The 23155-nt window shown below is 38.4% G+C and overlaps 2 protein-coding genes across 2 annotated transcripts in view; both read right to left on the bottom strand.

Annotated features, from left to right (window-relative positions):
* Positions 1-18583, bottom strand: part of ITGA1 (integrin subunit alpha 1) — a 152340-nt gene extending 133757 nt beyond the window's left edge. The window contains exon 1 of the mRNA XM_019736210.3: positions 17862-18583. Within this exon, the coding sequence (XP_019591769.3) occupies positions 17862-17922 (61 nt within the window). The 5' untranslated portion in view covers positions 17923-18583. The remainder of the gene's footprint in view (positions 1-17861) is intronic.
* Positions 4996-6961, bottom strand: PELO (pelota mRNA surveillance and ribosome rescue factor). Its single transcript, XM_019736211.3, has 2 exons — positions 5907-6961; positions 4996-5621 (listed from the first exon to the last, which is right to left on the bottom strand). The coding sequence occupies exons 1-2, from the start codon at positions 6630-6632 to the stop codon at positions 5190-5192; spliced, it is 1158 nt and encodes a 385-aa protein (XP_019591770.1). The 5' UTR covers positions 6633-6961; the 3' UTR covers positions 4996-5189.
* Positions 18584-23155: the final 4572 nt, after the last annotated feature.

The raw sequence follows: 23155 nt of genomic DNA, 5'->3' as shown, positions 1-23155 counted from the left end.
ACTTCTAAATTGACAATTCATCAGCAATCTACATAATGCATTAAGAAACTCTTGAATAGCACTTTTCTGAAATACTAAATCTCCTAGAATACATAAACTGAATCACAGCATAAAGTTTAAATATACTCACATCAATAGGAAGACAAGTATTTTATTTAGGGTTTTAAAAACTTATCTGAAATTGTGTGTGTGTGTGTGTGTGTGTGTGTGTGTGTGTGTGTGTGTGTTTAGCTGCTCTTCACTACTTGGGAACTTATTTACTGAAAAATGTGTATTGGCAAAATTACAGACTGACCAAAATCAGTTGTTAAAGCAAACATAAATAAAACTTTGTAAAATTTATGTCACAATTCTGACACTGGTGGTTCTGCAGGGAGTGAAAGAGGACGTAGTAAGAAAATCGAAGATGTCATATTAGGACATACCATGAGGGCTAAAGGTCCAATGCCAGTAACCCTTGGGCCTGAATGAGATAGAGCTTGCCAAAAATTTCTGTACTATAGGAATCGTGAAAATGCCTTCTAATAAATTCAATTGTTACCCTTAATATACCTTTTTTTGTAAACTGGAACTTTTCATATACTAAATTTGTATGTTAAGACCCACTTAAAAAACATACAAAAGTAATTTAGCTTTTGCCCCAAAACTTAGCTATTTTTTATCTTAAGGACTTGTAAAAACTCAAGTTCTATGAAATCAACACTTCAGCTATTATACATGTATATTTCTAGTACACTATAGAGATCTTTAGGGGAAGAAATAATTATCTGGCCACATCAATTGTTGAAATATATAAACACCTCTGCTTTGAATGATTAAAATACAGGTAACGGAGTCAAGTAGCATTTAAAAGAGATTACATATTGCTGTTTCCCTATGCTTCTGAAACTGACCCTCTTTTTTTCAAGTTTTACTAATTCTTGTTAGGTCATTTTTTTTTCTTCCTCTATGAATGATTTCAGGTCTACTTATATGCTGACAGTATCTTGTATCATTATCCCCACACAACTGTTTTTCCCTGAACTTAAGATCTGGATACATGATTGCTAAGGAATCTTCTTATGTAGATTCCTGCACTTAGTCAAAATTTTTTTGAGCATCTGCTCTGTGCCAGGAATTGTTCTTAGTGTTGGAGATACAGAAATGAATCTAACAGACCACAATCTCCACACTCCTGGTGCTTACCTTTTCAACAGACGGGGAGCAAAACAAGTGAAACAGGCACTACAGATTAAAATAAAACAAGGAAGGGGAATCTTGGAGAAGTGACATTTTTTTTGAAAAAAAGGCTGGTTTGGGAAGACCTCACTGAGAAAGTGACATTTAAGCAAAAACCTGAAGGGAATAGGGAATGAATGAGTATACAGAAATCTGGTGGAAAAGCATTCCAGATGTCCCACAGGCACTTCAAACCAGATTCAAAATTGAACTGTTTTTCCTTGCGAGTGTCTCTTCCTATAATTTCTGTCTCTCAATCGTGCCATCATCTCTCCCAGCACTCAAGAAAACAATTTGGGATTTACCCCTAGACTCCATGCTTTTAGTAACTCTGAACAGCAATCTGGAGCCCAAGTCCTTTTGATCTTACCTCCTCATATCGCCTAATTAATTTATTCCTATTACAAAGGATATCGTCACTGCCTTTGTGTAGGCCATCGTCGTTTTTCCTTCGGATTTTTCTAATATGCATTCTCTTAACCAGTGTTACTGCTTCCAATCTTGCCTCCTCCAGTCCATCCTTGATGCTGCTAGAAAGTGGCATTTGTGAAATGCAGTTTATCACACCATTCTCCTGCTTCAACTTTTCAGTGGTTTCTCATTATGGTCAAACCCACACTTTTTACTGTGGAATGAGGGTCTAATGTGATTAGCATACTCACTTTGTCCTCCCCTGCAGGTTTCTTCTTACCATTTCAGGTAAACTTACTGGCTGTAACTAAAAGTTCCTCTCAAAAGTGACTCCACAACACTGTGCCCTTATTGACTTCTATAGTTACTTTCATAACAGTGATTTGTTTACATGTTTGTCTTTCCTAAACCTCGCTCAGTGCTTGGTTCAAAGAAGGTACTACAAAAAATGAATGGATACAATTAAACGCATTACGCTCAATGATTGGTGTAATATACATACGGACACTCATAGCTAAGCACTGGCCACAGGCAAAATGGTTCCTTTCTTCACAAACCCTCAGAATCACCTTAGAAATCCCTCTTTAACATGCAATTCAACATATTCTGACACTGAACACAAATAGCCAGTATTATTTGCTTGAAAAACCATCTAATTTAAAAGCACAATACTCCTTTCCCAACGAACAGTTACTTTGGAAAATTCGTGTGCACACCATTTCATCTATGTACTTTCACTGTTAGTAACAAAGAATTTCAGTTCCAGAATATATGAACTACAGAAATTATGAGTCACTTCTGTTAAAGATAATTTGAGGTTGAGAGAACTGGTCATGGGATTTAGAAAAGGAAACTAATGTTAGTGACAGAAAGTAAGTAGAGATAAAGGAAAAATAGCTTTACAAAGCTACTCTAGTGGCATGGGGTAGGAAAAAGACCCAACTTGTATATAAAGGAGTAATGAAAGTGAAACCCAGACTCAACAATCCAGACATAAAAATATTTAACATATAAATGGGGGGACCAGGAATATCAAAATGTAATTTGATATATATCATATCTAGAATAAAATGAAACAATTTGCAAGCTTCTCATTTATTGAGCCTAGTGGGGATAACAAATGTTTTACAAGTACCTGATAGTAAATGGAAATTTACAGCACAACACTATATTGAGAGGTACGTAACTAGTAGGGTTTTCATTTGTTACCACATGGTCTTTCCCTATTAATGAACATCAGTTGAAATTAGACTGTGCATAATTTCCAAAGATTTATGGCTCATTTTGCTTTTGAGAGAATAGTAAAAAATCAGAATTTTTAAATTTTATTTTATATGCTCCTACCACTATTTGACATACTCTACCATGAATATTGGCCAGTTAACTCTCTTGGAAGTTAAAACAAATCATTTTCTCTATGGCTCGTGACCTCCGCGAGAGATTTACTAGAAGCAAAAGAATACGCTATTTTGCCTATGTTTATCAGATGTTATTATCCACAGCAATCAACTGGAGATGTCATTAAAATAGACTGCAACTCAGTAGGTCTAGGGTAGACACCAGGATGCTGCTGGTCCATGGAACACACTTGAATAACAAGGCCTGAATCAGTGGTTCTCACCTTTGATTCCTACTTTGATCACCTGGAGAGCTTAAAAAAAAAAATATTTCTAGGGGTGAAAGGTTATATAGTCTGAGGTCCAATCTGGGTATTGAGTTTTAAAAACACCCAAGCAGCTCACTTTGAGGATCCATGGCCTAAAATGGATTAGGTTTATTGGTAGGTTTTATTTTCTCTAGTTTCTATTACCATGTTTCCCCAAAAATAAGACCTGACTGGAAAATAAGCCCTAGCGTGATTTTTCAGGATGACATCCCCTGAACAGAAGCCTTAATACGTCTTTTGGAGCAAAAATTAATATGAGACCCAGTCTTATTTTTGGGGAAACTGGTACCACTGATAGCTAGAAATAACCAATACTGCACAAGATTAAGAGAGTAATAGATGCCCCAAATCTCCAAATTCTTACTGAGAATAATTCATTATCAATCAGGTTTTAAAATTAAGAATCTTAGTGGCTTCATTTATATATTCCTACCAAATTATTTAATAATACTTTTAACAATATTTTAAAGTTAAATATTCATGGAATGATAATGAAATGATCTGAATTATTTTTAGATTAGGATGCAGATATGTAAAAATGTGATTTTAAGGAATATGGAGGTGTCTATCCGTAATTACAGGTTCAAAGGTTCAGATTAGTTAGAAAGTTTATAAAAAATCATCCCCCAACCTGGTACTCACACAAGTACAAAGACCGTGATGCAGATGGGACAATCAAAAGATTTCTTAGTATCCTTACTGAAGTAGGCACCATTGATCCTGGAGTTACAAACGGAATTATCATTCTTTCTTCATAAGGCTTTTCCTAATTATTTTGCTAGGCTGAGGTTTGTAAAAGGTCAAGATGAAATTCCATTCCAAGGCCCCTTCCCTAACACTTAGAACTGCACATCAAAAACACTTAATAAAAAGAACATTTTAAACTCGCAGGCATTTGCAGAAATTCCTTAATTATAGTAAAGAGTATGAGAGTACAGGTCAACTGCCACATACTATGTAACTTACTAAAACTTTCTGAACAGGTTTTCTCATCCCTAAAATAGGGTGTAGAGAAAGTCCAATAAGAATATGAAAGTATGTACAAATATAAGATAGCGTTACGTATAATAGTGTGGCAGCACAGAGCAATGGAGTCAAGGCTGTGGACCACTTCCAGCTTTGCCACTAATTAGCCACATAACAGCAAATCCCATACGTTAGTCTCATTTTAAAAATAAGAATGCGTCAAATAGATTACCTTGAGAATCCCTAGTAGATCAAAGCTCTATGATCTAAAAAGAACTGATTAAGTGATTCTCTGAAGCAAATGATTAATTCTAACAAAAGAAAACCCAAGAGTTTACTTTTTACATGACTATTTTAACAAGTCTCTTAAGAAAAATACCATTTTAAACTTATCTTGAGAAGAGTCTACTAATTATTTGACTATCATTTAAAACAGCAAATAAATTTAAAAATTAAAAAAAAAACAGAGTATAGGGGAAGGGAGGAGAAAAGGGATCATTAAAAGCAATGCAAAAAAACACTATGCAGAATTAAAATAAACAATGTAAACTGAGGATAATGACGTATTAAACAGCTTTTCCTAAGGAAAACTATTTCAAAGCACGGAGTATGGGATTTTATGCTCTATCCCAAAAAATATACAGGCATTCTTATTAAATACACAAAATGTTTGTAAGTACTGCAAATAACTCATAATTCCTATATAAAATTATGCCAATTAATAAAGATGGTAGTACATGGAGATTATTTCCTTTTAATTTATTGTTTAGTTTTATGTACATGTCCTGCCAACCACAAAATACCTAGTGTGACCAAATACAAGAGAAATCCCTGTAAGAATCACAAAGTGCAGCTTTCTGTCACAAGGATGCTGAGAAAATGTAACAGGGAAGAAGACACAGGTTGTCTCAATTATAAGTTCCAATCATTAATCTTCTGCAGAACTGGAATCATCCTCCTGGTCAGAGAGTTCAGGGACAGGGAAGCGGAGAATGGCAGCTACTCCAGTCAATTGGCTGAGCTGTTCCCCAGACACATGAAGACTGGAGAATATCCTAACAGTGCCTGCATTCTCTTTCACACTGTCCACCAGCCTCACATACCGGCTCCGTGTGGCTACATCCTGATGCCTGAAGAGCTCATCGCTGATAAGCAATGTGTCAATTGCCATGGCCTCATTGGCCTTCTCCACCTGCTTGAGTCCATAAAAAGCTCGGTCAGGTTCATGCTGTAACATTTTATAAAAGTCATCCAAGGCTTTCACTTCCCCAGCAGCTTTAGTGTCTGAAAGGCGGCTAGCTACAGTAGGGTCACAAAGGGCCTCTTTCAGGGAGTACTTGTGTCCAGAGGAGGCATGTACCTAGAATCACAATTATAAAAATTAGTTAAACGAATCTCTTAAGAGTACCCATTAATCAGCCCACAATGACCTAAAGCCGAAAGCACTAATAGGGCTTTACATGTTTAAGGACTTAAGCAAACTTGGTATATAGATTTGCTATTTAACAGTTCTCTCTTCATTATCTCACCTACATCCCAAATAAAGACTTTCTCTTCTTGAACTTTTCCCAGTTCTAAAACTTTAGAAATAGTTGATACAAATCCCTCTGCCCATTCTTAATTATCCCGGGTAAGACTCTTTTACCTGAAGGAATTTGGACCGGTTTTCCAGGAGCACTTTGTTGTCAGTCTTCACTGCTTGTTGAAACATGTAGTCGCAGAACTGCTCCCTCACAAATCCTGGGCTGGCCACGAGGATGCACTTTACAATATCAAAGTGTATGTGGCGCTGGATGGCCTGGACCACCTGTTCATAGAACCGCTCCAAGGCCCGGTCATGCTGGGAGCAGTTTCCTTTCCGTTTCCTAGGGATGTTCACCTCCACTTTGGCCCGAGTGAGGGTCATGCTGGGAGTGACTAAGCAGATATGGGCGAGGCCTTCCTGCATGACCACAGCCGCCACATCAGCACTCCAGGCTGGGTCACAGGCCTGCTCGATGCGCTCCAGAACCACACTGTCCCACTGTTTCTTGGCCAAGGTGAACTGGCGGTTGGGCTCCAGCTCGATGGTGTGGTAAGCCCCCATCTTGACATACTCATTCTCTTGGATGTTGGTCCCTTTAACCCGCAGCTGGCAGGCTTGAGAGTCGAAGTCGATGGCCTCCACACAGAGAGTGAGAGTAGTGCGGACCCGGTTGCTTCCCACGCTGCCCGTGGAGGACTCGGTCTGCACCTTCCGGATGGTGGAGGCACGCAAGCTGTCTCCCACCTGCACTAGATTGTAGGTGTGCCACATGTCCTCAGGTTCTTCGGGGATCAGGGTCACCTGGCCCGCATTGTCTTTCTCAATGTCCTTCCGCACGAGCTTCATGACGTTGGCAGGGGCTCGCTGCCAGAACAGGAGGGACAGAGGGGTTCCACACAGAGAGGGGGGCAGAAACGGGACAGGGAGTCCAGGCAGAGAAGGGGGCGGGGTCTGTCTATAAGCTTCCTATAAGCACTTGCCTGGCGGGAAGGAAATACTCTAGCTCCGACTCCAGCGACCGAGGGGAACACTTACTCAAGTCCTTCGTTTCTTAGTCTCGGGGTGCACCCCGCCAAACAGGCACGAGAGACATCTCAGGGAACACCGCCTTCTCCGCTGAGCCAGCGGCCAGCACCGACCGAGCGGTTGCGGCAATGACGGCGCATGCGCAGCCCGCGTCCCGCCTCCGGGAGCACGTTTTACGTCCCGAAGGAGGAGGCGGGCCGCAGCTTGCGCATGCGCAGGCGCACTAAGCGGGGAGGGTCTCCGGCCCGAGTACGCAATCTAAGGGAAGTGCGCGAAATCCTTGGTGGAGAGTCCTTGATTTTAACGCAGAACTTGGACTCCCTAAGTTTTCACTTCCATTCCTGTTTGTGAAGAATCTGGGGAGTATGTGAGTGAAAATGTATATATTATATTTTTAAAGCTGCGTGCACTTGCCCCTCTACATCTCTCCCTTCGGAGAAATCCAATTTCAAAACTTACGAAAAGGTAATTCTCCAAAGTGCAGCCTGGGCCGCGGAGTTCCAAATTATTCTGGGTTTTAGCTCTTGCCTTATCCGCACTTAAACGTTACACGCCTTTTGGAGCTTGTATTTCCAGAAGCGGTTTCTGAGAACGACTGGTCCTGCACGGTCAGTCTGGGCGCTGAGCAGCGCGTCCAGCTGTTTTCTGTGCTTAGTTATCGTGCTTGCACGATCTGATTAACCCAGATGTTAAAGCACTGCTCCCAGGGAGAGAAGAAACCATCTGTGGAATTTACCCCGGGAGGACCTCGCAGTTGTTTGCTCTGATGCCCTGGGAATCCCAGAGTCCAAAATTGGCAGTCTCAGATTTCCGCAGCTCAGTAGCTTGTGAAATGTTCAGTAGGCTGGGGGTTGGGTTGCGATAGCTCAGGGTGGGATCTTCACTGCCAAAGCTGCGAGCTGAGGATGTGGGAAGCGGGGAAAGCTGATCTACGAGAAGTGACCCGATTGGAGAGCTACAGAAGTGATTTTCAAGAAATCCTTAAGTCACTTCACGTTTCTTGGGAGCGTGATCAGTTTGAGGAGACATTACTTCTTAAAAAGACCAGTGAATAGAAAAAGCCCACCAAAGTTTTTAGTTAAGATGGGGTGGAAAGGAGAGGACTCCTAGGCACACCTCTGCACATTCTCTTTCTTAGCTTATTGTGTATTGCATTGAAAGGGAAGCTTACCCCCCTCAACTGGTAAGACAGGAATCTGACTGGCGCAAATATGGATACTCAAGTCTCAATGATCTTCCTCATGGATTGTAAAGGGACACAAAGGGCCCCTCTAAAGCTCCAGTGCAAATTAGAACTGCTCTTTGTTTTGTGGCCTCTCCTCTCCCCTCTTTCTCTCCTTGACTACTTCTTTCCCTCTTCCTTCCCCACCTTCCTGTCAGGCTGAGTGCCCTGGCAAAGTTCTAACTCAGATTGTCTTCTACTTCCAAGAGAATCCAGCAGGAAATAATCACACTAAAGTGTGAAGTTGGCATGCCTCTCCAAAGGATAGTGTGTCATTTTGAAAAATGCTTGTTAAACTAGAAGAATTTCTAACGAAGAGGAAGGGGGGTGGGGAGAGAGAGAGAGAGAGAAGAGATACTTTGAAGTTCTCCTTAATCACCCTTCTAAATACAATTCACCTCTATCCAAATTCTGCCAAGGATTAAAAACCACAGAATCACAGTGGCAAGCACACAGTAGATCTTAATAAAAGTTAGGTTCTTATTGAAGAGCTATCATTTATTGAATATTCACCAGGTACTTTCCTATGCTCTTTCTAATCCTCACCTGGAAGGTCAATATTTGGAACCCTCATTTCATAAATAAAAAACGAATTACAGAGAAGTTAAGAAATGTATTTAAAAATCACATAACCAACATTAAAATTCAGACCTGCTTAAGGTCACACCCTCTCCTCTTTCCACTACTGCAATGCTGCATTATGGATGTTTGAAATCATCTCTGCATCCACAAATTATGTGCTGTTATCAACTGCCACATCCCCTTAACTGTCACCTTTACCAGTTAAATAAAGACTAACAGCTTAAGAACCAACCTAAAGGATTTGAAAGGCACCATTCCCTTCCTTGGTCTTTTATTGCTTTCTAAAAGTCTTTACATTCTTCTTTTCAACATAGTTTTCCTTTTGCCCAGCCTAAATCACCATTATAATCCTTGAAAAAAACCCCAATATGCTACTTGATAAAAATACACATATTTCTGTGTTTAAAACCTGTGACAAACCCATATTGACTGTTAAGTCTGTGGTTGTTTTTTTTAAAATTTATTTAAATTATGAGGCAGACTGTTTTGGGCTGTCTTTTAAAACAAATGTGCTTCAGTGATTGAACATACTAGAACATTTTTCATAGAATTACTATTTGATCTGAAACATCGGTAACAGAACATTTTTTTAGTAAATGGAGCTTATTATTGAATGATCAGATGTTTTTTTCCCAGGTTTTGTGTTATAACTTAGTGTTTCTAGACCAATCATTATACTTTTATTTTAAGTTATTTGGAGTTCCCATTCCTTATTAATTAAAATCCAAATTTTCTGGCATTCAAGGCCTCCATGATCTGTCCTTATCAGCTTTATTTCCCACTTGTGCCCTTCACTACCCTATATTCTACCATAGAAATAATCTTTGTTCCCAGTACATCCTGGGAACTTTCTACTTTGCTGCCTTAATTCACCCTGTTCTCGCTATTTAAAATGTCACTTCCTCTCACTCCTGCTTCCATAAATCCTACTTATCTTTAAGGAGCAGCTTAAGTGTTATTTCAAATTTGAAACCATGCATTGTATTAATTGAAATACATATCCTTTCTTTCTTACTGAACTCTGAGTGGATTCATCCTTGTATCTCGCACTGACCCTTGAAAAGTCCCTTGCACAGCTGAGTGGATCACATATAAAGTGTGGCAGCTACAGATACTTTTTAAAGCACTGATATTGTTGTCAACTATAGTTCACTCAATGATTTAGTTAAAAAGTAGTTTGTCTTATTTTAAAACTGCTATAGTTATAGTAGTATGTAATGTATAGCAGTATATGGTATTTTCATTCTTTACCAAAGTAAGCAAAATCATGAAGAAAAAAACATGATTTAGCTCTGTTGCTTTAAATTCTAATTTTATGCTTATTCATTGGTTCTTTGAAAATAGAAGCCTTTGTATAGTAATTTTATACCTATTTCTTCATTACATTTTATTTATATTACTCTCTCCAGAAGAAAAAAATAGTTAGCTATTACTTTAAAACATTTTCAATTTGGTGTTCTTGATATACTTCTAATGTATCAAAAAAAGAACTGGGCTAGAAGTCAAGCCTTCTGGGTTGCAGTTCTTACCTTGTCAATTGTGTAACTTTTGGCAGTGCTCACTCTTTTTGAAACTCAGTTTCTTTTACTTAAAATTGAAGTAATTCAATGCAATAATTAAAATTGTTTTAATTGTAAAAATTATGTAGTAACAGTATTTAAAAAAATAAAACACCCATAATCTCACTCTAATACATTTATTTTCAATTTTGCATATTATCTTTTGAATTTGATTCTTCCTAAGGCCCATTTTAGTGATAAAAGATGGATACTGAGTTTAATACTTGCACACCAAGAGTCGGCAGACCTGAGTTATGGTCTTTTCTAGCTAGATTCTAGCAACTTTAGATAAGCTCCCCTATCTTCTACTAACCTAAAGTTTTTCATTCTAAATAAGATTACTTGTCTTGCCTCTCTCATTTGACATCCCTTATGATGTAAAGGTCTATAAACATGTAAGGTAGGTACTATGGTAAATCTCTAAGAATACCTGGCTTGAAGCTAGAAATCTGGATCAAGACAAAACAAGGGGCAAGGGCTCACTTTAACGTGACTATAATTATTCAGCCTAGGAGAGTAAAGATGACGGATGGATAATCTGTCAGGTATATTTACACTAGCATCTCTTCTCCAGGGAAACCTTAGCTCAGTCCTACTGCACGAAGTAGTTCGTGCATCTCATTGGTGAACTGGATTATAATCTTTCCTATCATAATATGTTAGAAGTGGTTTGTATAACAGCGGCAGGGATTATGGGCTCCAGAAAGATAGAAATCATGTTGAATACCCTGGGCTTAGCACAGTAGGGGCTGTATAAATTTTCTTGTTTCTCTCTTGTATTTTTTTTTTCTTTTTTTTTTGGCAAGGCTTACTTTTCTACAATACAAACGAATCTTTTCCTTCCTATGCTTAGAGAATCTTAGGGGCCCCTCCCATCATTACTTCATGTCTAACGCCACTCTCAAGACTGTGAGTCTCTTAAGGGCACAGACTACCTTTTATTTGTCTTTGTGTCTCTGGAACCTGACACAATAACTGGTACATAATCACAGTAATTATATTAAAGAATAAGTGGTTGTTAGTTCTCCTTTAATTCAGATTTTTAAACTTGTCTATCCTTGATATCTTAAAATTAGAAAATCACATTCTGTTAAATAATGTTAAAAGATTAATAATACTAAAAATTTTAGAAGATTACTCTTAAGGTAAGGCTCTAGAAACCTATTTCGATTTTTGAGATATCCATGCTTCGATAAGAAAAATGATTATTTTAAACACATCTTACTGAGAAAAGGTCTTGAAGTGTTTTAAAATAATATATGACAATTACTTTTATTTTACATGGTTTAGAAAATGATCTTTACAGAATAAATACCTAGAGCTGTGGTTATGAATACCTAGCAATAAATGCAATTGTTTACGTAGAGAGAATGTGCTAACCTCAGATTGTACAATGTGATGCCCAAGTGACCTTCACGAGCGAAGCTAAGTGGACGACTGGGAGAATTATTCCGCTAATTCAGGCAAAGGGGAAAAGGGAAAGTGTTTTTTTTTTTTTTTAAAGGAACTTCTTGTACTCACTATCTAAATGTCCTGTTATTAAAAATACTTACTTGCAATTGTCACCAAACAATACAAAACCTCCTGCTGAATAAACAAAATCTTATCAACAAAAGTGTGTGTGTGTGTGGGGGGGGGAGGCGGTAGGGCGTTTCTGTTTGTATGCATTCCTATATATTGCAGGATCATTTTACCAAAAATATTATAATAAAAATTATAATTTTAAGGACTGGTCAATCCCCATCTATTTTCAAAGTTTAGCATTTGGCAAACTAAAAGTATAGCTAATAAAGTAATTTTGAAAGTACATTGTAATTTGTATTAAGATTGTAGGATTTACAATCAAATATGCAGCTCTTAATCATCTTAGTAATTTGACATTCTAATTGATTAGGTACCCTATTCAAATTTAAGTATTTGGATGTGTTTCAGCAGATCTAAGATAATTCATACAAATAAAACATATGTCTCCACTCCTTTTACTATCTGAATTACAGTGATTTTTCAATTCATATTTCTCATTTTATTTATAGAGATCAGCTGTTTGGATGCAGCAATATTAATGTTTCTGTACTAAAGTGAATTCTTAACACCAACCAGTGCATATTTTTCAATTTCCTTTTAAAACTTAGTGGCTTTTTAATCTTCCTTTTAAATTACGACAGACATTATATAAAAATGAGTTCCCTTCATGTATACATAGCCCTAGCGTTAACCACCAATATGGCAAAAAGTTAGGGTTTGCCAAAACTAGAGTCATTGATCCTGTGTAACTGGAACACTTTTTTGATTACTTCATTGTCACCTTTTTCCTGAGCCTTCTTTTAAAGATTTTTAGAGGAAGTTCTGTTCTTGGGATCTGGTGAGGCTTCTGGTGCCAGAAGAGCAATTAGCCCCTGAATCAGATATAAACTTGGCTCTGGAAGAGAACTAAGAAGAGGGACAGTGTTCATATCTTTGTATCCAGAAGCAGTGTCATTTGTATTCAAAAGGAGTGTGTTTGAAATCTTATGATGCAGTTTCTAAAAATACAAAGAAATGTGATAGAAAATTGCCATGTAGATATACTGTATGTTACTGATTATAATTATCAGATGCACATTTTCCCACATTTAAACATCTCTGAAACTACAAGGCATCTAACAGTCTAGCAATTATATTGAATTGACAGTACTCTTTCTTAGTAGTGATTAAATTATGGTGCATCATTCAATTGATGCTGTCTGTCTTCCATTCAATTAGATATAAATTTCGGTATATATATATATATATATATATATATATATATATATATATAAAAATATATGTATTTTATGTATAAATATATATATGCATATATATATGCATATATGTGTATATATATATATATTGCAGGTAAGAATATATGTAAAGGAGACAATCTGATTTTTTTATTATTTTATGAGTTTGTCTATAGTCTATTCTTTCATGATTCAGTAACAAATTTTTAAGTGCCTATTAGTCTTAGATGCTAACGATAATAAACAGACAAACACCCTACCCTCAAGAGCATACAGAAAGCTGGGGAGACAGACAACTAGATATTTAATTACATCACATGGTATGCTATAGAAGCAAAGATCCTTGGGTCTTACATGTCTCTGGGGGAGGGGGTCAAGTTTACTCCACTGGTTTCCTGGAAAATGACATTCATGTGGGGCTGGAGGATCAGTAGCAGTGTAACTGCTCATGCAAAGGCCCAGAGACTTCAGAGGAACTGGCACAACTGAGGAACTGAAAGAAGTTCAATGATCTTCAGGACAGGAATATATTCAGCTCATTTACATGTCAATACTCTACTGTACTTGTTTTGAGAGCAAATACAATTCTCCAGTCACAGACCACTCTGAATAGGCAATGTATTTGAATTATAGCTTTGTGACAACAATTCCAAATATATTTCTTCTCAATTTCTTAACATGAATTCAAATACACTATTTTGTATTTCATACAACGGAAGAACCGTGTAGGTAAAGAATAGCATGTTGATCCCTAAGTTTCTGAATATATTTCAAACATGAGCTACTTTATGAAATGTTTTAAGGGGCATATGAAAATTCAGCAAATCCAACATCTAAACAGGAAGTTTGTTATGTTGGAAGTGGAGCAACACAGGCGGAGGAGCAACCGTCTCAGGAAGTAAGGTTAACAGTTATAAACTGTGGCCCAAGAGCTCCTGCATCAAAATAGCATCATGACAGCAGGGAAGAAAAATAGGCAAACTCGTTTAGCATATGTATTTCATGGATACTCCCACTGCCTATTTACTAAACAAATAAATAAATCCTGTGAGTTTATTGCTTCCTTTAAAGACATTATAATGACTAAAGAGTTTTACCATCATCAGTAATTCCTGGCAATCCATTGTATTGCCATTGGTCATATTTTTGTTATGAGTAAGTGGCTGACTTCCTCCCATATTGAGCCATCACCTCACCGGATTTCATTTTGAATAGGAAATCTTGACTGTGGAGAAAAGTCACAAAAGAAGACCCTTACTTCTAAGCTAACTAAAATGTTTCTAGGAAGGACATACCTATAACTTATTAGGGGGTCATTCTGTAAGTATATTCTTAATAACCAGAGATAGTACTCTTATTTGACTTACAATTAATATATGGTGGGAAATCATCTAATTTCACTATCTGTCTAAAAGTCATGACAATAACAGACTCACTTGCATCCTTAATTATATCCTTATCAAAGTCTTTTAGACAATGGTGCTTGGATTTAGCATTTAGAGAGTTGAACAAGAGGGAAATGGACTTCCATTTAGACAGTCTATATGGCATATTATTTCAGACCATGAGATTTGAGGTCAGAAATCTGAGTTGAGTATAAGATTTGCCAGTTACTAGTTGTGTGATTTTGGATCAACTGATTTAACCTCTTAGTATTTTGGTTTCTTCATCTCTAAAATGTAGGTGATAGTTCCAAAAATTTACCCTTTTCTGAGATTAAAATGAAATACTACATACAAAGTTCTTGGCACAGGGCCTCACACATAACATGTTCTCAATAAAGTTATGTTACTTTTTCTGGGTTATTGCATGTTTGACCTTTGTCCCCGGGGAGGTTGAATTCTGCCATTTGGACATGGCCAGTGGGAGGGTTGGGTACAAAATGAAAGGGTGGGAGAAAAGGGGTCTTTATTTCCCCTGCTCCCTCCTTGCTGGGCTTCAATTTGGGCACTAGCTGCATTCCTCTTCCTATGGCCATGGCTTCAGTCCGAAGGAACCCTTCCCATAACTAGAATTAAGAGTCAAGCTGACACCGCTCCTTCCTCAGGCTTAGGAATGGTCATGCTTTCTTTCCCCACTGTTGTTTGTCCTGAGGTGCTCCACCATCTTTTATCAGTTCTTCTGTAAACAGTCCCTCTATTAAACCTTCTTCAGTTAAATCCTTTATATGTGCCACTAGTTTTTTTTTTTGCTGGGTCTTTGACATATATACAATAACAATGAAAACTTTATTTGGGCCTAAGGGAAGACATCTTTCTTGAATCATTGTTTAAATATTGGAAAAACCAAATAAAAGGCAGTTCTAAACCTGATGGGAAATGTATTGGGATGATGGTGGTTTGTTGTGATGTAAACCCAGCTTTGAAGGCTGGAGAGAGCTTGTTTAGAGGGAAGTGGGTGGTGGGAAGGAAGGGTGGAGTTCTTTTCTAGATGCATAAAATAATAAGATCATCTCCACAGTAGTAATATGAGCAAGAGGATTATGGGGAAAATAAGGAAGTTTGACTGACTATCATGGGAAGTTTATGTTTAGAGGTTTTAGCACACAGAACAATAGTCTCCCAAAGATGTCTATGTCTCAATCCCTGGACCTTGTGAATATGTTATCTTATATGGCAAAAGGGACTTGGGAGATGTGATTACATTAAGGATCTTGAGATGGGGAGATTACCTTGGGTTATTCAGGTGGGCCCAAGGTAATTAGAAGGATCCTTATTAGAAGCAGGCAATAGGGTCAGAGTCAGAGAAGGAAACGTGACGATGAAGCAGAGTCAGAGAGAAAGATCTGAAGATGCTACTCTCCTGGCTTTGAAGATGAAGGGTGAAGCCACAGCCAAGAAATACAGGTGACTTCTAGAAGCTAGAAATGGATTCTCCCCTGGAGTCTCCAGAAGAAACACATCTCTGCTGACATCTTGATTTTACCCCAGTGAGACTTCTGACCTACAGAACTCTAGCATAGTGAATCTGTCATGTTTTAAGCCAATAAATCTGTGGCAATTTGTTACAACAGCAGTCAGAAACTGATACAGTGGTTGTAGAAGATAAAGGGTGCTAGATTAGGGCAAACCCTGAATGGTCAGTTGAGAATTTTGGATTTTAACTGAAGACAACAAGAACCACCAAAGTTTTTTTTGACTAAAGACTAAAACATAATGAAAATTACTTGTTAGGAAAATGGATTAGAGGTTGGGTTCAGATTGGAGACAGGAAGAGCTCTCTACAGTAGTGTGTGCATGGGTGGGTATGGTGATAAAGCTCTACTGATGAGGTTTCCAAGGACGCTGACGCTGACAATATGATGACTGACTGGGAAACCAGCAAAGGAAGGACGTCAAATTTCAGATTCTTGCATTTTGAAATGGGCATAAATATAGCACATAGGAGAAACCTGTTGATTCTGACACAGTAACTTTTTCAATTCTGAATTTCACTGTGATTGAGTAACATATATATATATATATATATATATATATATATATATATATATTCACATATACACACACAAAAGGGAATAAAATATTATAATTTAGAAATATCTATGCACTATTTTCCTTTGAGTCCCTTCCTGGATCCAGCGAGGCATATTATCCCAACAATTATAGAAAATCTACCATATGCAACTGGTAACTTTTAGACATGAAGAAATAAAATAATTGAACCTAAAAAAAATACTTGAGCTTCATAGGTCAAATGTGTAAAGGGTAGTGACAGTAGGTGATAAAGTAAACTATTCCCTGGCTGAAAAGCTGCACCGTTTGGATTATTGGACATTTCCTGAGTAGTGGAAAATGTTTGGATGAAAAGTCAGTAGTTAACTCTCTTTATACCATCTCACTATGAAAAAAAAAAGCTTGGTTTGCTAATAATCCAATTCTAAGTTATCTTCATAAAAATTAATTCCTGGCCATCGAAGCCAGGCTAAACTGGCTGGATCACCCCCGTTTTTAGTGGTAAAATGCTAAATTACCTAGTAGTACTAACAAGCATGCCAGCAGTGAAGACATTGAACAATTGAATACTGATGATATATTAAAAGCTAACCATTAATTATACTATTAATCAGGTCATTTTCTTTAACACAAAACTTCACCCGTCTGTCTTCTCTCTTTCATGGTTATATTTTTCCTCCTCAATCAGTAACTGGTAAGAAAGATCTGGCCATGGGTTAATCATTTTGAAAATCTTAGATAATGCTATGATTCAATCCTTTTCTAGTTGGATATACTTTTTCATCTCCACTGTGTTTTTTAAGTCCCTCCTCAAAAATACCTATTCATACACAAGTAACAATATTATATTTTGCATTTTTAAAAAGTCTGCTCTGTAGTACTTAACAGTAAATGTTCACTATTCCTTCCTCAAGTTCAAAATATTCCTTCTCCTGGGTGCTAATACAGAAATACCATTTCAGGACAAGAAGCAATTTTGCCTTGCATTCCTCTTTCCTTATTCTGTAGCAGGTTAGATTTGAATACTTGACAGGAAGAAAATGCAAAAATGTCCACTCTTGAGCAACCTGAGGGCAGGAAATTTGTCTACTATAAATCAGGCGCCCTCTAGTTACCTCCCTCCAAAAGAAAGGAGAGGGTAAGAAGCCATTCAGCAAAGTCCTAAAATACAACGCATATTGTCGAAACAACTTTAATTTGAAAAGTCGATTCTACCTTGTAAAGTTTTCAGCACTGCCTCCCTCCTACCATTGCGGTGGAGGATTTTGAAACGACATCAAAACTAATTCCTATCAAAACGAAAACGCAGAAATTCCTTTCTGTATTCCAACCTGCCCAGACGACCTGGAGCGCCCGAAAGTGGACCAGGGCTCCCTCCTCCTCTCTGGGCCACAGCTCCGCGTACCTCCCTCCCCACTTGAAGCCCCGAGCCCCACGCGCGCAGGAGATGCTCAGAGAAAAGCAGGGTCGCTCACCGGTGAGGAGCCAGCAGCAGGCGACAGCGACCCCTGGGCTGGCACGGCGCCGAGGGGCCATGGCGGGAGCGGCCGCAGCGCCCGGGACGCGCTGGATCGGAGGGCAGGACCTGGCAGGACCGGGCGCAGAAGCCGCGCGCTCTGGGACACTCCGCCCGCCGCTGCGGGTCTCAGTCGCTGGCCCCGCCGGCCGTGGCGCCCAGGAGCTGCCGAGTGATTTCCTGTGTTTTCGACGAATGCCTCTAGGTCCGCTGCACGCTTTTCATATCCCAGACGGATTGCCACATCTCCCGCCCCTTCGCGCTCTTGGTCTCTGAAATCCCTGGCAGCCTCCCAGGCTCTGTCCGAGACATGGACAAATAAAGCCAGCTTCACGGGTCCGTGTTTAGGCTAAAGTCCACGAGCTGCAAAGCAAACCTTAAAGGGACATCTGCCTTTCATTTAGAGGGCGATCCCGCTCCCTGTGCCACCTCCCTAAGGTGATAGGAAGATGGGCAAGGGCTGGACCTTCGGGAGGGTGTCCCTGGTCCTGTGGCTCCGCCTTCACACCCCTCGCTTCTCCCGGGTCTGGGCAGGGAGGGCACTTTCAAAGTGCCAAGACCCCTGGGCCCTTAAGAGGAGGCTGCTTTCCTGGGGTTGGATTGTGCAGAAGGCATCAGACCGTCTGCGAAAGTGAGCAGGTCTGGCATCCCCCTTCCCTCTCCTGCGCACACTTGAACTTTGCGGTGCAGGCGTCTCGCTCTAAGAGGGGCGGACCGGGCGCGCGGGGGTGGGTGGGGGAAGGGAGGCATCCTCTCCGACACGCCCCACTGAGGGCTTTGCTTTCACTTACAGAGGGTTTGCTTCGTTTGTGGTGATTTCTGGTTAAAGGGTATTTGCAGACAGCCTTTTCTTTGAGAAGACTATAATAAGGGGTAGAAAAGGAGAAACAAGACGTGGAGAAAAAAGAAAAGGGAGAAAGATAAATCCAAGAGGAAAGTGGGAGGGAAGGAAAAGAGGGAGGAAAACAGTCTCCGTAAATATGGAATGTGTGTGCGCTATTTTGTTTAAGCTGAATTAAGATGTTTGTACACTGGAAATTGAATCTAATAAAGAACTCAGGGTGCTGTTTGTTTGTTTTTTCCTTGCTACAGACTTTTGTAAGTAAGAGTGCACTAAGTCGTATTAATACTCCTTCCTCATTCCCACTACTCTAGGGAACTGACTTGGGAAGTTAAGGTGGCCGGAAAATACTGGGGCTAGGTACTCCTCTCTGGGAGAGTGGGGCAAAAAAGAAGTACTTAGAAGTTTGCAATGCTCCCTTTATCTGGTGAGTTGTACAACCTCCCTGAATCAAGAACCACATCCGTATGTTAGCTTCACCTAATACTTGCTATTTGTAAAGCCACTGTGCCTTAGTGGCTTGGAGAATTTCAAAGAAAGGGAAGGCATGGATGAGTGGATTTGTGTTTACACGTGGTGGAGGATTTGTATTTGGCTCCATTCAATTTGATTCAATTCAATTTAATAACTGTCTTTCTATCTGGCAGGCGAGGCAGGACAAGAGTGCCACCCAAAGGAGGACTCATTGCCTAGAACACAATACAGGTGACAGTACAGGATAGCACAGGAAAAGGAGGGGAGAAGTCCACAAGAATGAGTGAATAAATTGCCAAATAGAAAATTGCAGAGGCTAAAAGTTAAAGACACAATTTAAACAAGTTTAATGAAGAGTAAAAATGTGGAGGACGGAGGCAAAATCAAAAAGAACATAAACTGGACCATGTCACTCTCTGCTCAGTAGAAAAAAAATCTGGAGGGCTGACTAGAGAGTTTGAAGGCCATCAAATCTCAGTAACATGACCCTTACCCAAGGAATTCCTTTTCTAATTTACGTATTTGAAGTGATCTACTACTTAGTAAATATATTGAAAATCCTGCTTTCCTTGCTTCCAGCTTTCATTTTTTTATTTTTTATTTCTTAGTTGTAGCTTCAAAATTGTGTGGACAGATCTCTAGAAAAATTGCATTGTGTTGGCTTATAGTTCAACTTCATTAGATGCTCATAGTTCAATTTCATTACTTAGGATTCTTTGCCTGCATTCAATGTTCTCATATACCAAATTGGCTTTCCTGTCTCTCTCCCATCTTCCTTAACTTGATATCAACCTGTGTCCTGCTGTTCCCTTCCTGGGAAAGCTTTGCCATGGAATGCCTTTCCTGGATACATCTCATCTCCCTGTCTGTAGTCTCACTTAATGTCTTATGACTCTCAGTATGACCCACAGGGCTTTGCATAATAATTAGTAAATACTGATTAACTGATTAATTCTTTGACACTTAAAATTATAATAAATATTTGATTCAAAAATATTGTTGTTTTATTGCAGAAAAAGTTTTCTTCAATTTGCTCAGTTTTCAAAAACATAATAGTGTGAGTGTGTGTGTGTGTGTGTGTATTTATACATACATATGCATATACATATATGGGCTTTTAGAAAATTGCAATATATTGAATTAGAGAAAATAAAAGAAATTGTCAAGTTATATTTTATTGAAATAAAGGAGGGTTAAAACACTTATAATGTGATTAAAGCTATAATTATGGGGACCTTCCCCTTTCTTTCTTGGGGTCAATAAATACTTCAACTTTAAATATTTTTCTATCTCCTCTAGGATTTACAAACTATTAATAATAGTGATAACCACCACTACCACTGCTGAGGTTAAAGTTAACGTTCATGTGCATATTGAATCGTATGGCAATATTGATTGATCTTCTTTAGATCAAAAACAGAGACTGAGAAAATAGCTATTACTGGAGAATTACATTTAGAATAAGTGCTCATGAAATAAGTCAGACAGAAAAAGCAGAGAACCATGTGATTTCACTGATATGTGGTATATAAGCCAAAAACAACAAAAGAACAAGACAAACAAATGAGAAACAGAAACTCATAGACACAGACAATGGTTTGGTGGTTGCCAGAGGGTAAGGGGGGTGGGGGGTGGGGGGAGGGAGATGAGGGTAAGGGGGATCAAATATATGGTGATGGAAGGAGAACTGACTCTGGGTGATGAACACACAATGAGATTTATAGATGATGTAATACAGAATTGTACACCTGAAATCTATGTAATTTTACTAACAATTGTCACCCCAATAAATTTAATAAAAAAAAAAAAGAAGAAGTGCTCATTTTCTGAACTTCAATAAATCTAAACAGAAATCAATGTCAAACCAACCATGTTCTTAACCAATTTTATCCTGACTGATAAGAAAATACGCCATTGAACAAACTGAAGCTTTGGAAAGATGAAAACTAAGGTCACAAACTGGTGATTATATGAAGTCACTTGATGGCAAATGTTAAGCTTTAGACTTTGTAGTATATACTCTTCTATTTTTAAATGATACCTAATCTGATCAGGTCTTTTTTAGAGTTTGAGAATATGGGTGAAAATTAAAAGCACTCTAAGAAGTTAGAGACTGAACTGATTAAGAATTTTGAAAGTAGAATTTATGAAATGAGACAAAAGTAATTGGGGTTACTGACCAACAATCTGAAAAAGAAAAACATTTATTTCATATGAAGGAATTCTCCTTAGAGGTAATCTAATATACTGCATAAAATTTCTGGAATGAGTAAGATTCTGGAGCTAGACTGCTTGGATTCAGTCCTGGAACCACCATATGGTAGTGGTGTGATTCAGGAAAAGTATATAGTAGTTTCTTTAAGCTCAATTTTCTCAAATGTAAAATGGGAATGAAAATACTTTCTCTCTCTGAAGATTGTTGTACAGCTCAAACAAGACAAGTCTATGAAGCAATTAGCACAATGCCTGGATTAAAATAAGTGCTTAACAGAAACGAATCATTCTTCTTCTTGGTAGTAAAAGAATTTGTATTAGATAAGCAATGGAAACATAGGGCAGGGCCTGTGTGTGGTGGGCCCTCTTGGAACTGATGTAATTTGATGGGTACTAGAAGGAAATTTTAGTATTTCACTAAAGACATCAACTGCTATGATTGTTTCCAAAATCCTCACCTTTAGAACATTTACTTTGGATTAGAGAATTATCTTGAAGAATATTCCTGTAAAACAGGTATACGTTAAGACATCAGAACCCATTATGACATTCACAAATTAGCTAGTTGTCAAAGGGATTTTTGTTTGTTTCTTTGTTTGTTTGTTCACAACAGAAGAAAATTTCATGAAGGGGTTTGGAATAGAAGAGGACCTAGAGTTCTGCTTCTGATATATGCCACGATCTCTTTGGCAGTAAGATCATGGGTTCTCCAAGCCATAGGAGAAATAAGGTTCTTTCACCTGGGTAGGGGCCTGGTGTCAGTTTTATTCAACAGTAAATACTTTAGTTAAAATAATAGATTTTTTTTAAGTCAGAAAAATGCAAAATGTGTTTTTTTTGTAAGTTAAGTATGAGGTTTCAAATGTATTTTAAGGTAGCATCCAAGTGTATTTCATTTTGACCTGTACTCCCCAACTCTAGAGTATTAAATGTAAGTAGTATTGCCTAGAGCTGCTTCTGTTTTTACAAAGATGTCACAAATATTCAGATTTTTAAATATTACTATGTGTGTATTCAGAGGAATGGACTGCAAGACAGTGATGGTAACTCATAGGGCTAACCCATATAGGCAGCTAGTTCAATAATTTTAAAATTCCTGCTATATATTGGACTCCAAGGCTATGTTCTACAGAGGCAAAAATGGGAAGAACAGTTGATTTCCTACTGAAAATGTGCTGTCCATTAGTTTCTTTCACTTGTAATTAGGAACAGAGAATAAGCAGTTTTGTGCTCACTTCTAACATTGACATGTTTCATTTTAAGCTGTTAAATTAAGCATTCTAGTGAAATTACTGTATTAGTTGTACTGCTAGAACTTGAGATCGCTTCTTTTATGACCAAAATAAACTCACAGTGATATGGAGCTTGAACTTCACCACCCACCAATCAACCATTTTTTAAAAAATTTTGGTTATTGCATAATGTTCTTGTGTGAGTGTTTTTTCACTTAAAATGTAAAATAGGTGTTCCTCCCACCCCATTTCCTGAACAAATCTGTGCCAGAAACCTGGTCCAAAGACATTTGGGCAACTGGTACTGATGAAAAAAAATTAACTTTATAACTCTGGTGAGGTACAGTTCTTAATGCTGTAAGAACTTCCCAAAAACTTATTGGCAGACTTCAGCATGGGTGACACAGAAAGGCTGCTGGGAGGGACTACCAGGGTGGTGCCCTGGCAAGAATATTCAATCTGTGGCACGCTCTGACTCAGAATAACCACCAC

Source organism: Rhinolophus sinicus, chromosome 3 (genome assembly GCF_057876585.1).
Source record: "Rhinolophus sinicus isolate RSI-liver-muscle chromosome 3, RSI-T2T, whole genome shotgun sequence".
Classification (NCBI taxonomy): Eukaryota; Metazoa; Chordata; class Mammalia; order Chiroptera; family Rhinolophidae; genus Rhinolophus; species Rhinolophus sinicus.
Note: the sequence above shows the minus strand (reverse complement) of the source record. Positions and strands in the feature narration are given on the sequence as shown.